Source organism: Biomphalaria glabrata, chromosome 9 (genome assembly GCF_947242115.1).
Source record: "Biomphalaria glabrata chromosome 9, xgBioGlab47.1, whole genome shotgun sequence".
In the NCBI taxonomy this organism is placed as follows: Eukaryota; Metazoa; Mollusca; class Gastropoda; family Planorbidae; genus Biomphalaria; species Biomphalaria glabrata.
In genome coordinates, this window is record NC_074719.1 from 40,582,718 (window position 1) to 40,596,843 (window position 14,126).

At 34.0% G+C, this 14,126-nt stretch overlaps 1 protein-coding gene across 2 annotated transcripts in view; it reads right to left on the bottom strand.

The window, feature by feature from the left end:
- Positions 1–14,126, bottom strand: part of LOC106062499 (uncharacterized) — a 134,914-nt gene that overhangs the window by 36,106 nt on the left and 84,682 nt on the right. For both annotated transcript variants that reach the window (XM_056041893.1, XM_056041894.1), the window contains 11 exons: positions 13,637–13,662; positions 13,185–13,269; positions 11,605–11,706; positions 10,548–10,631; positions 9,609–9,728; positions 9,194–9,351; positions 6,839–6,926; positions 6,339–6,503; positions 5,819–6,006; positions 3,765–4,092; positions 699–925 (listed from right to left, as the gene is read on the bottom strand). In XM_056041893.1, coding sequence (XP_055897868.1) covers positions 699–925; positions 3,765–4,092; positions 5,819–6,006; positions 6,339–6,503; positions 6,839–6,926; positions 9,194–9,351; positions 9,609–9,728; positions 10,548–10,631; positions 11,605–11,706; positions 13,185–13,269; positions 13,637–13,662 — 1,571 coding nt within the window. The remainder of the gene's footprint in view (positions 1–698; positions 926–3,764; positions 4,093–5,818; positions 6,007–6,338; positions 6,504–6,838; positions 6,927–9,193; positions 9,352–9,608; positions 9,729–10,547; positions 10,632–11,604; positions 11,707–13,184; positions 13,270–13,636; positions 13,663–14,126) is intronic.

The window sequence follows — 14,126 nt, forward strand, 5'->3', positions numbered from 1 at the left end:
GATGACGAAAAGAAAATCTAAATTGACCGCCTGTGGACAATAGTTATGTTTACCCTGGATGTGGCAAAATATGTAGGTCACAGCTGGGGCTGCGCAGCCATGGGAAATACTGCATTCCTCACTAATCTTCAGATTTGGAGACAAGCCTTATTATTAATCTTCAGATTTGGAGACAAGCCTTATTATTATTATTTAAGTTTATCCATAAAAAATTTTGAAAAAAAAAATTATAAATAAGGCTTACAATTTTTGTAGAGATGTGTGAAAAGAAATTGACTGTGTGACTTGAGACTATATAACACAAAAATTCATGAAACAGTTTCTAAGCCTATAAATGACTTAAATTAGCAATGTCTGCCATTACACAGATTAAGGATGAGTGTAGTGTTTTACATAACTACACAAGCCCAGTTACGACCTGCATATTTTTCTGTATTTCATGCAGACAAAGCCATTGTCCACTGGTGGTCTATTTAAGTTTTTTTTTTTTCATCTTCTGCACCTGTCTTCAATTATAAAGAAAGATTTATCTAGCTTTAATGTTTTTCTGCATTATTTCAATAAAACTTAACAAAAATGTTTCCTGGAAGAGCAGACAGCAGAAAGATTGTAAATTGGTGGATGTATGAAAGTGAACAATAAAACTCCAGGATGAAAAGACAAGTACTAACGTGTAACTTATCTATGTTAGGACCTACCGAGTTGTTGTAGGATGGCAAAACCTGTTGCAACACAATGACATTCGACATGTTGGACATACTGACCAGTCTACCACCTCTCAACACAGTATAAGCCAAAGCTTTTTTCTGGCAAGATGTTAATGCCGGTCCTGTAGTCGTGTTTTCACAGAATGGGCCAATGCGACCTTGTGGACAGACACAGATCTCACCTTTGGCCTTCCAATCACCATTGCAGGTAGCATTGCCTAAAAAATATAATCAGAGTTTAAAGTATCAGATTAGGTACCTTATTAAAGGTCAGTGAGGAAAACATAGTTGAGTGCAACTGTTTCAGATCAGGAAATATAATTCATGTACTGGAGTTACCCCCCCTTTGTGGTGCCAAAAACGGTTTCAAAATGAATGCTGACTTTTTTAGAACGGTCTAATTTAACATAAAAAAACAACAAAACCCTGCTACCCATCATGTGAAAAGAAAAACTCTACAAGCTTGATATTTACTAAGTTTTTTTTTACATGTTTCTGGTGTTTCTTCAGAAGTGAAGATTTATTAGATCCCAGCTCAAGTCTCCCATGGAAGGATTCTGAGACCACCAAGATGTCAGGCCATATAGCGTAGCACACAACAAGGCCAGCCATGACCAAATAATAGACAAGTCTAGAATCTTCCCCTCATCCCATCCTTGTATTAAGCCTATATTAGTTCTTCACTGAAGTAAGAAAATAATTTACAAGCATATAAAAGATAATAATAAAATGAACATAACAGATACATGGCCTACAAGATATTTATGGCTTTCATTTCATAAAAATGTATGTCAATCACTAACAGATACCTCCTTAAACTCACAATTAGAACTCCTTAAACTCAGAATTACATCTCCTTAAACTCACAATTAGACCTCCTTAAACTCACAATTAGACCTCCTTAAGCTCACAATTAGATAGTAATCTATAAACAAGTCTCTGCCCCACCCTTTTTTTTTAAGTATATGAGCTAGTGTTCTATCTGTCTCTTGAAGTCATGACATCTTGACTTCTAGCAGTGGAGTAATAACACACATTCCAAGGAGACTCAACACTTATTTATAGTTAATAAAATACTTTATCAACTATATAACATATTAAACAAAAATAATGAAGTACATAGTCCAACATGGACAATCTATGAAAACTTTCCTACTTTCAAAACTCTTGAATAACTCTCTCTAAATTTGGTCTACCACTCTGACAATATACCCATTCTCAATCCCTCAGAGTCCAGTCACCAACTAACTTTAAATCTTACGCACTTCATATACCACTACACACATTCACATGGACCTGTTGACCAGGATATCATCATCTCGTGCTAATCCTGGTCCACCTTTCAACTCTCATGGTAGAGTAAAACTTAAAATTTACTCCTACCATGAATATGAACAAATATGGTCTGTAAAAGGTATACAAATGTTGTTTTTTTTCTTATTATAAGAAATAGTGATAATCACCCAATACAAAAGACAGCTGCTCATATACCAATAATTGGGGCGGTGGCTGAGTGGTTCAGTGCTTTGCTTCTGAACCTGAGGTCCTGTGTTTGAATCTCTGTAAAGATTTGTGATTTTGAATTTCAGGATTTTTAAGGTGCTCCTCAGTCCACTCAACTTTAATGGGTATCTGACTTAAGTTGGGGAAAGTAAAGGTGGTTGGTCGTTGTGCTGGCCATATGACTCCCTGCTCGTTAACCGTTAACCACAAAAAAGATGACCTTAACATCATCTGACCTATAGACCACATTTGCTCAATAGACCACATGGTCTGAAATGGGAAATTTACTTACTTTACAATATATCAAAGCACTGTTCAAGTATCAAATTTTTTATTCATGCCAATTGAATTCTAGCCTTAATATTTGTGGAACTACAAGAAGACTAATTGTACAGATATTTATAGTAGCCTACTACACAACAGACCTACCTAAAGTACTACACAAAAGACCTACCTAAAGTACTACACAACAGACCTACCTAAAGTACTACACAAAAGACCTACCTAAAGTACAACACAAAAGACCTACCTAAAGTACTACACAAAAGACCTACCTAAAGTACTGCACAATAGACCTACCTAAAGTACTACACAACAGAACTTCCTAAAGTACTACACAAAAGACCTACCTAAAGTACTACACAACAGACCTACCTAAAGTACTACACAAAAGACCTACCTAAAGTACTACACAACAGACCTACCTAAAGTACTACATAAAAGACTTACCTAAAGTACTACACAACAGACCTACCTAAAGTACTACACAACAGACCTACCTAAAGTACTACATAAAAGACTTACCTAAAGTACTACACAAAAGACCTACCTAAAGCACTACACAAAAGACCTACCTAAAGCACTACACAAAAGACCTACCTAAAGTACTACACAAAAGACCTACCTAAAGTACTACACAAAAGACCTACCTAAAGTACTACACAACAGACCTACCTAAAGCACTACACAAAAGACCTACCTAAAGTACTACACAACAGACCTACCTAAAGCACTACACAAAAGACCTACCTAAAGTACTACACAAAAGACCTACCTAAAGTACTACACAACAGACCTACCTAAAGTACTACACAACAGACCTACCTAAAGTACTACACAACAGACCTACCTAAAGCACTACACAAAAGACCTACCTAAAGTACTACACAACAGACCTACCTAAAGTACTACACAAAAGACCTACCTAAAGTACTACACAACAGACCTACCTAAAGCACTACACAAAAGACCTACCTAAAGTACTACACAACAGACCTACCTAAAGTACTACACAACAGGCCTACCTAAAGTACAACACAAAAGACCTACCTAAAGTACAACACAACAGACCTACCTGAAGTACTACACAACAGACCTACCTAAAGTACTACACAACAGACCTACCTAAAGTACTACACAACAGACCTACCTAAAGTACTACACAACAGACCTACCTAAAGTACAACACAACAGACCTACCTAAAGTACTACACAACAGACCTACCTAAAGTACTACACAACAGACCTACCTAAAGTACAACACAACAGACCTACCTAAACAAAGATTGGTGGACACAGTACAAGCTCTGTTCATCACTTTGTCCAATACAGTGATCATTTGACTCTCATCTACAGGAGTAGTGCACATCTTGCCCACACCATAACTGCAACACTTGTTACTTCCAAAGCAGTCCAGATCACTAGTGCAATCAAACATTCTAACAGAGGGAGAGGGTGGTTCAAGCACTGGGCATGTGAAAGGCTTAACAGTGCAAGAGTTCGGATCACTGGGGTTGGGGGAGATTCCTGCAATTTTTTTCCCCCAAACATCAACACAGAAGCAGGTCTTAGGTTCAGTCTGGTTACTTGTGGACTCCAAGCACTGCAAATGTTATGAGAGATGCTGATGTAATCATGAAAGGCCATTTCACACTGAGAGAGTGTGAAAATTGGTTATAAGATGTGATACCAATATATAGATTAAACATTTTCCCAAAGATATAAATAAAGCTTAGAACTACACATTTTGAAGCAATAGCAATTTATAAAACCAAATTCCCAATATTACAAAAACAAAAATTGGTCACTGCATTATAGCTGTTTGCGATTATTTGTTTAATGTATTGAAGACTATTACATCCTAGCCCAACCCTCCTGCAGGACAGCAGAGGAAAAAAGTGGACAGGGTTCACAATGACAGTCTATGGCCATTACTCTGATGTCCACCTTTATTTTCATCACCACATTCAATAAATATTTCACACATACTTCAACATTTGACTGAAAAAAAATATTGGTAAGGGAGTTGATATAAGGGGGTGAAACTCTTACAATAAAACAAACAAAAATAATTTTCTATAAAAGCAACACAGTGAAACGAATTGCTTTGACAAATCATCTTAGAGACAAAACAATGAAAATCTTGTGTAGGACAATAATTCTGATTGGTAGGTTGGTTCTGCTGTAGTATTGTCTGCATAATAAAATTTTTGGCTTGTCTTTTTTTCTTTATTATTGGCTATCATCGTTTGTAGAACTTCCTGTGTTAGTCAATGAGAAATTCAAATATCAGAATACAATTTCAGTCCACCATAGTTAGGATGTTTTTGACACGAATACTGTCCATCTGCAACTTTTATAGCCAGTATATCTGGTGTATTTGTTTGGACAGTGGAAAGAAGTCAGCCAATTTATGTGGTATAAATGTTAATGATTATAACAATGACAGAAGATATGTAGCAGTTCAGTTGTTCAAGAAATATCTATCTATATATAATTTCTCTTCATGGCTCAAGAGTTTGGACAAAAAGTAAAGGAAAGATCACTCTTATATTTCTACAAGTCAGACTAGAGTTAGCCTATGGAAAAAAAAGAGGGGGGGGGGGAGAACAAGTAGTATTCAACCGTCACAAAATAGCAGGGCCGGACTTAACCGTTGTGACCACTAAGTCATGGAAAAATCACTCTTTTTTATTTCTACCCCACATAGTTTTAGCGGCAAAAAAAAAAGAGGAGGAAGAAGAACAAGTAATCTACTCTGTATTCATCCGTCACTAAATAGCAGGGCGGAATCAACCGTTGTGGGATCCTATGCGAAACGGATTTTGAGGGGCCCAGTTTGGGTAGGGATATGGATAATAAGTGAAAATTAAGAGTTTGTATTAGAAAATAAATTCGTCTTTGCATTTTATTCATTCTATACTACGTACAGAGCCTTGCGTGTAGCGAAGTCATACAGTATATCATACAAATTTTATTTCCTACATAGATCACGCTCAATAGCAAAAATTACCAAATGTTTCAATCTATCTATGAGAATTGGTGACTTGATATAAGATAAGATGGCAGAAATATAGCCCTCTACTTGTTCAATTTCGTTAATATGCTGGAAAGAAATTTAGCACTACACTTGTTAAATTTTGTTAGTATACTGAGCTCTTTCTCTCTCTCTCTCTCTTTGACCAAATTTGTTTTTGCAGTTGAAGCCAGGGCTTGCAAAGTAACAGGCAAGACTACCTCATCAATAGGCAAAGTTGTCAATATGCACAAGGCCAAACCTGGACACGCACAACTAAAAAAAAAGTAAATAAGAACATAAATGTTTATACCTGTAAAGCTTCATACAACTCTTTATTTTTACACTTAGGAATCCACAAGCTGCTAATATTAGCCAGTCTCATGATGACTTTGTAAGCATCACTGTCCTGTTTAACATTTCTGATTGCCAGTTTGCTCCTGCTGACTAACTCCTTCAAGTCTGATGCAGCTGCCAAATCATCAGCACATGCGCTTGTTGCTGGGAGATATATATACATTAACATAGATTTAATTTTTGTGGTCATGTCATCAAAGTCTAATAGAATTGCAAGAGAAGCATTTCAAGAGGCATTTAACAAAGAAATAGCTTATATGTTGAAAATGACAGAAAGTGACAAAACTAGAGAGAATACATAAACCATCTCTAAGCATAAATACAAAACTCTATTAAATCTAATAAAAAACATGACCATAATTTTGTTAATAAGCAAAGTTATTTGTTCTGTTCTTTATATAGATAAAAATGGCAGTTTAATTATTTCTTCTACCACATCAACTCTTTAAAAACAGAATTTGTATTGTCTGACAGACCTGCTGGCTTCACACACTTGCTTCCACAGAGCCCACAACATTTTTCTTCCCCATCGCAATCTGAGTCATCGAAGCAGTCCCCAGGAGAACACGCCGCTAAACCATTGGACAAGAGCTTGTTGAAGGAACTTATGTCAGGCCTTGGACAGACACCAGGTTTCATGGCTACATTAAAATAAACAATGTACCAATAGTTTTTACCTTTTCATGTAAGACAAACATAAAAAATCAATGACTTAGTTAATATCTTGAACTAGACTTGTGATGATACTTAATTCAAAAGTAACAGATTTTTCTAAGCCCAAAAGAAAATTATCATTGGAGGAAAAAAAAAAGGAAAACAAATTTAATAGCTTCGTCTTCAAAAGAAGTATTGCTGCAAAATATGTAAAAGTTATTAATAGTATATTAGGAATTATGTGGGCAAAATGGATAACCTTATGAAAACCTTCAAACAAAGGAGTAAATTTACCAGAAACATTGTCATGAGTATGACTTACTTGCTTTACACACTCCAAGGTTACACATTCCAGTGCTGCATGTGACATTCTCAGCTACACACTTCTCACCTGCCTGACACAGCACTCCCTGTACAGGCACAATACAATGATAGTACAACAGGCACAAAGAAAGGATATATTTTTGTGGCTATTCTTACCAATGTACTCTCTTTTAGTTGAATGTTTAAATTCAAAAAAGAGAAAAAAAATGAAAATGAATAATTTTTTATCCTAAGCTTTGACAATCCTAAACGAATTCTAAATATTTCCAATGAAAAACTAGTGATAAAGTGAGGCAACTCTTTCTGAAAACATCCAGAAACAAACATTTCCAACTCAGACCTAATCTTATCTTACAAAGAATAATATAAAAAAAAGATAATAATAATATAAGATCATTGTATTGGTCCAAGTAAATAGGAATTCTGTTTGAGTACTATTGCCCACCTCAGCATAACTCTATTATAAAAGAGTTAAATATAGGTGCAAACATGAACAACATTCACACATGAAACCCACACACTCACACAGAACCAGTGCTTCATGAATTAAGTTTCTATGGACTTCTTGGTGACATCAAGTGACCTTACAACACCCTGACTGAAAGTAGAAAGGAGTTTTTAAATCTTTGTTTTAGCCTTAAAGGAGAGGAGATGACCACTTCGTCCAGATCTCATTAACATATATTTAATGAGTGAAGAGTGTCTTTAATAAATGTGTGTGTGTTTTGGAAAGGCATCTTTCAGAAAAAAGTTCTTTTAAAAAGTTAAAACATGTCATGTGTAGCATCCTTGTACTTTTGTATAGTTCTATAATTGCTGAAAACTAAGCCATGCTAAAATTACTTCCACTACTGAGGACAGAACAGAGTAAAGCTGAAGGTAATGTATATGATATGCACCATAAACTCGTGTCTCTCAATATGAAAGTAAAAGTAGTAAGCCTGGAGATCTAGAGGGAAGACGATGTAAAGATCATGTGTTTCTGTGTTCAACGGTTAAAATGGGTGTTGTGTAGCCAGCACAATAACCAATACCCTCTACTTTTCCCCAACCCCAATGTCAGGTACCCATAAGAGCTGGATGGACACAGAGGCGCTCTAAAGAATCTGAAATTAAAAAATCTAAGTCTTAACCAGGATTTGAATCCGGGAAGCCAAGAGCTTTAACACTCAACCATCATGTTTCCCTCTCAATGTGAACTGCAATAAAATATCCAAGATAAAAAATAGCTAAACCTACATGATTTCCTTATGGGAAAAAAAAAAAAAGAAATGTTTGGAGATGAGATACTACTAACAGAAAGATTAGATATTTTTTTAACCTGATGGTATTTCTTTAATCTTTTATTTAATGAGTATTTCATGTTTGGAAAGTATCTCACAGGTTTGAGCATTTTGGTAAAGACTTATGTCTTATGATTTAGCACAAATAACTGTTATTTTTGCAACTGGTGCCCCCCTCTAAACTTAAAAAAATCTCTTTTACGCCTCACTTAGCAAACTGAGGCTCTAGGGAGCTATGTAAGCTCCCAGAGTAAACTCCATAGGGGTTTTAGTAATGTGAAGAAAAAGAAAAGAAACATAAAGACTTGAAATTATAACACTATAAGAAGTAAGACTTCAAATTATAACACAATAAGAAACATAAGGACTTAAAATTATAACACAATATATTTGGACTCCAAATTTAAATAATGTAAATGTAACTTTAATGAGCATTTCATTCATTAAAGCTTGTCAGTTTAGTCTTTTTAAAATTGTTTTTTAAGGGCGAAAATCTATCATGAAAAAATATTAGAGGTTCCCATCCTATTGACATTGTGTTTATGTGTATGTGTTTGTAATAGTATCTAGAGTTATTCCCCTTGGTAAGAAAGTTCATATCACGTGTTGTGTGTAACCTCCTACTGTGAGAATGTGTAAATAAATTGACTGATGAATCAGGCATTATAGTATTGGCATTATTTATGGTTATTAAGTGTAGTCTAGTTTAACAATCAAACCAGCAAGGGAGAAGTTGTGAGAGCCCTGAAAGCATTTGCCTTTGTTCCGAGCATCAGCAATTCATTCTCTTTCAATCTATAATGCACTTTTTTTCTTATAGTAAGTAGAGTACATGTCAACAAGGTAAAAGTTAAAATAGTTGGAAAGGTAAATAACCACCAGTGTCAAAATTAAGTCTATTAAAAAGTAAATGACTGACTTCACCATCCCCTCTTGTTAGGATGTCAGCCCCCCTCCCCCCAACAGGACATTGCACCCCCCCTAGAGGAAGGCCCCCCACAGTTTGAGAAACGCCAATGAATATTTATTTGAGTTATGAAAAGTTTCATTAAAAGAATAACAGCTCTCACATTACAGACATCCATAGAGCAGACTGTGTCGTTCAAACTAACTTTAAAGCTCATCAAAATACTCTTCTGTTCATTGGTAATGTTCAAAGCTGGATTGCCTGATTGAATGCTCTGCACATCCTCATAGAAGGCCTTCCATTTCTCACAAGGAGTACGAGCTGTCAGACAGATGCATTGTTTTTTACATATGAATTAAGCTATTCAATCTTTTGTAATGAAATGAAAAAGTATTGAGGGAACCAAAGTAATTATGACAATGCTTACAATGTATTATACTGTAGTATATATACATGTAATAAAGGAAACATTAAAAAAAAAAATAATTATCTGATATTAATAATCACTTACATACTATTTCAACATTACAATAAATTGATAAGTGTATTTGTGCATGAAATATATCAATAAAACATACCAAGCTTGTTACAGAATAATCCTCCATAAAGATCTGGACATTGACAGATTTGACCATTCTCCAGGTCACCCAGACATGCTGTGGGCTTGCAGACATCTTGAAATTTCTGGCAGATTGTTTCTGAACAATGAAGAAGAGAAAACAATGCAAAGTTCAAAATAAAAATTCCAATTACTATTTTTGAAACTGTTCTGTATCAAGCCAATCAGATAATGTCCAGAAATGAACTACTTTCTCTTGATCCAGTAATACATACAGCTAAGTACAAAGTATGGATCACAATAGATCTTATCTTATAGATTAGAGAAGTTATTTTGAAAAAAAGAAGATAATTAAATCCTACTCATTTCATGTGTCCATCATGGTAATTAATGACTAAAACTCTGCTAAGTTGTTGGTTTTCCTGGCTGATACAAGTAACCCATTCCATTCTCTAATGGCACTAGGAAAGAAGGAGCACTTGTACGAATTTTTCTAGCATATGGAATAAGAAATGTGCCTCTATCTTTGTGTCTTTCTGAGTATTTCTTTAGATCAATTTAGGTATTTTAAAAGTCAGTCTATCTCTCATAGATAGCAGACATCCATTGACAATAGTAAATAGTAGTTGAGAAATGTTTTGCTAAAAACCTTTGATTATGGAAAAGGCCTAGTTGATGTTTAGGCTTTGATATTAACAATTGCCATTGACTATTGATAGTCAGATATCCATCCATTGTTTAGAAATTTAAAATATACATGGCTTTTTACTAGACTCTAGTAGACCAAATTGCAGATCATACTAAATGAGAGTAGAATTGTTTACTGTAAACTATCCATGCATAAATCTAACTTTATAATTTTTATCTTTTTTTTTTTCTATTCAAATCAACAATAATATAAATACTAAAAAAAACAACAGAATATTTCTAATCTTTAAATGGTAGACAAGTTACTTACGGTTCACTTCACAAGAGTCACCACCAAAGCCAGAGTTACATTCACAATAGTAACTCACACGACCAGCAGAAAAAAGATCATTTCCTGGAGAGTAATTATTTATTATTTACTTATTTATTTACATTTTTAATAATGGTTAGCCCACCTAACCTTCAGAAAAAATGACAGGATGCATTAAAGAAATGAGTGTGTTGTGACATGTTATTGAACAAACAAAAAAAAAGCTTATGTAAATCTTTTGAAAGATTGTGTAATCTGGATATTTTTGACGCTATAATTTTGCTTTATAGGTTTTGTTAATTGTGGGCCACAGAAAAAAATAAATTTATATCATCTGCCTATAAATCACGTGGTCTGAAAAGAGTACTTTACTTTATATGGCATTTTAGTCATAACACACAAACAAAATTACTGAAATATAACAGAAATATGAAATAAATACAAGTTTGAAAGTACATTATAAAAGAAATCAGAATATTTGCATATTTTATTGTAGATTTAAGTCATTTAAAATACCATTTCTGATTATAATAGTTTCAGAAGTTGTTTTAAATAAAAACAGAAAATTATAATGTGTGCGACTCAAAGACTAAACCAAATGTCCAGGGAAATACTACAAATTTAATATTCAGCTTTGAGAACTTTTCTAGGTCCACCTAGTTCTACCAAAAGTCTGACATCTGTTGAGAAGAAAGATGACAGGGAACATTGCCGCTTGTGAGCTAGAACTCATTATAACCAACATACTTTGTAACAATATTGACTTCTGAATGCCAAAAAAAAGGAAGTTCTCATAATACATGTTTTGAATATAAACTTCCATATAATAATAAGGCTTGAGTCCAGAGATTAATGAGGAATGCGTGACAACATTTGTATCCCACTGTCTTTGAAAGTGACCCCCAGCTGTCTCATTCTGAAGCCATATGCTACGGTCTCCTATGTCAGTTAGAGAAGTTATGCCCCTAAGCTGGTCTTTAAAGCGTTTCCATATGGCACCTCTGTTACGTCAGCCACATTTCAGCTTCCATATGTAAGAATGTCTGAAGACATTTACCTCTATCTGCCACTCGGTTATAGCAGACTCCTTTACCATTGCATGGGTCACAAGGGCCAGAGGCACAAGTCTGGTTATCACAGGCTAAGTTTTTATTCTTGGCTGAAACAAAAAGCAGTCAAAGCTTAAAAATCAAAAACCTTAAAAAAAAAACACATGTTTAGTAACTTTTAATTAAAATAAACAAATGACTAAAACAAAAATGTTTAAGTGTAAAATAAAACAAAATTAATACCCAATATATTAACATATAAAATGAATGGATGACTGGTATGAACATCAGACTATTAGTGATTTAGAAATAACAGCCCTACAGGCTCAACTGCTGTAAGTATTATTGAAAATTCCATTTACAAATTTAAAATTGTTTTCTAAATGTTTGTATCTCAGTATTAAAAACTTTACATAATGTATTGACTTGTATTCTTCAAAGACATTATTTTCAGTTCAAAACAAACTATGGGTCACAACATTGCTCGAAAAAATACTTCCTTACAATTAGGATCAAAATACTAGCAGGCACTAAAAAGTTGATTTTTAAAAATATGAAAGAAGTACATTTGGGTTACAATTCAAAAGATTCTTTAACAAGACACACCACTATATTATCAATCATTTAAAACTTGTGTAATCCTAAGATTGCTAATCGAAATTCTCAGTTCAAGTCCCTTAGTCACCCCCCCCCCCCTTTCCAATGTTCCAGATATAACCTGCCCAGCGTGCAGCCAAATAATCCAGGCTCATATATATCTCACGAGCCACCTGAGCCCTCAGTCCCCTGGATGACAAAAGTGGTCAACATTGAACCAGGATGGACAAACTTTATATATAGAGAGAGAAATGATATAGAAATATGTGACATTAGGTATGCATATAGCTTCCAATAACATTATTTATTATTTGATTCTCTAACAAATATGTAAATTATAATAGCAGCATTATATGGTGAGCAAAATAAAGTCAACCAATGACAGAACTGTTAGAGCTCTGGCTGGAGTTAGTCTTTGTTTTTTTTACATTTCCCAGAGATCCTGTTTCCAGTCTTGGATGGGGCTCCCCATTTCTGAAGTCCATGATTTGACTTGTTTCACCATATTTTTTTTTTTGCAATTTTCTCACAATTATAGTCCTTTTCTAATGCTGCTATTCTTATGTTACATATTATGGTTGATTCCAACACTATTTTAGCACAAAGATTCAAACTTATTTAGATTCAGTTCTAACAATACTAGATGATGGCGGATATCTTTGCAAATGTTGCATTCTTATCAGTCTGTCACTAAAAAAAAAAGAGTCAAGCCATAAAGGCATCAGCTAGGCAGCTGAATTATCCTATTCTTATACCAAAATTTTAATTTTTAAAAAATTCACTCAACAAAAATAACAGGGAAGTGGCAAAGTCTTCTGTTTTGAACCCTAAAAAATGACCATGTCTAAAACAACTCCCTAAAAACTAACCAGCTTTGAAGATAAAAAAAAATTATAAAAAAACACAAAAAAATGGCCATTTGAACACAAATTTAAGGGGATAGAATGAGAGAGGCAAATTTCTTGAACAAACTTGGATTAAAAGCACTTACCTATACATACAGTTTTTTTGTCTTTACAGTTGTCCCCTAAACAGGTGATAGTTCTATAACATTTCTCATCAGACTTGCAGACAGTCTGCAACACAAATATTGTATTTCAGTCACAAACATGTACAGATCATGACACTTTGGTTACATTGTAAACAGCCAGTTTTAATATTAGAGCAATAAGCTATAGTTACATCGATAATAAAGTTTTTAATGGGGCACTATAAAATATAAAGAATGAAATAATAAACAAAACTAGTGGTCCAATAGATTTATTAGGCTATTTATGATAAATACTAAATCATTTCAGCTAAGAACACACAAATCATGGCTAAACTATGCTTTTCAAAATGGTGAATATAAGCTATACTTTGAGCCAATAAATATTTAAAAACAGAACTTATTCCCTTAAATTAATTTATATTTTACTTTATAAATGACACATAAAATCCTACCTCATTAGAACATATGACACTTGTATCTGAAACGAAAAATTCATATGTTATTTTACTTTAAAATATGTTTTACTTCTAAAACCACAAATTTAAATTAAAACTTCAAGATTTCAACCTTTCCAAAACTTTTGTTGATACTTGTCAGGTATTATAAATACAATGCAGGCCTACATCCTTGTCTGACAGGCAGATGATTGAAAAGTAAAATAGCAATAAAACAATACATAAATATAGAAGCTTACAATTAGTATTACATTATAAGATAGACTCCCGGAAAGTTATTGATATGAACAACATTGTAAATACTGTGTATGCTAGTTGCAGTAATATAAAAAAAAGATCACTAAACCATGCCATTATAAAACAATGCATCATAAAATCTGTGAAAGACACTGGTATTAACACATTAATTGTGTATGCTAGATCAAACCTGAGTCCCACCACCAATGTTTTACAAGTGCCACTGAAGTATGCATTGGGTAGCTTATCT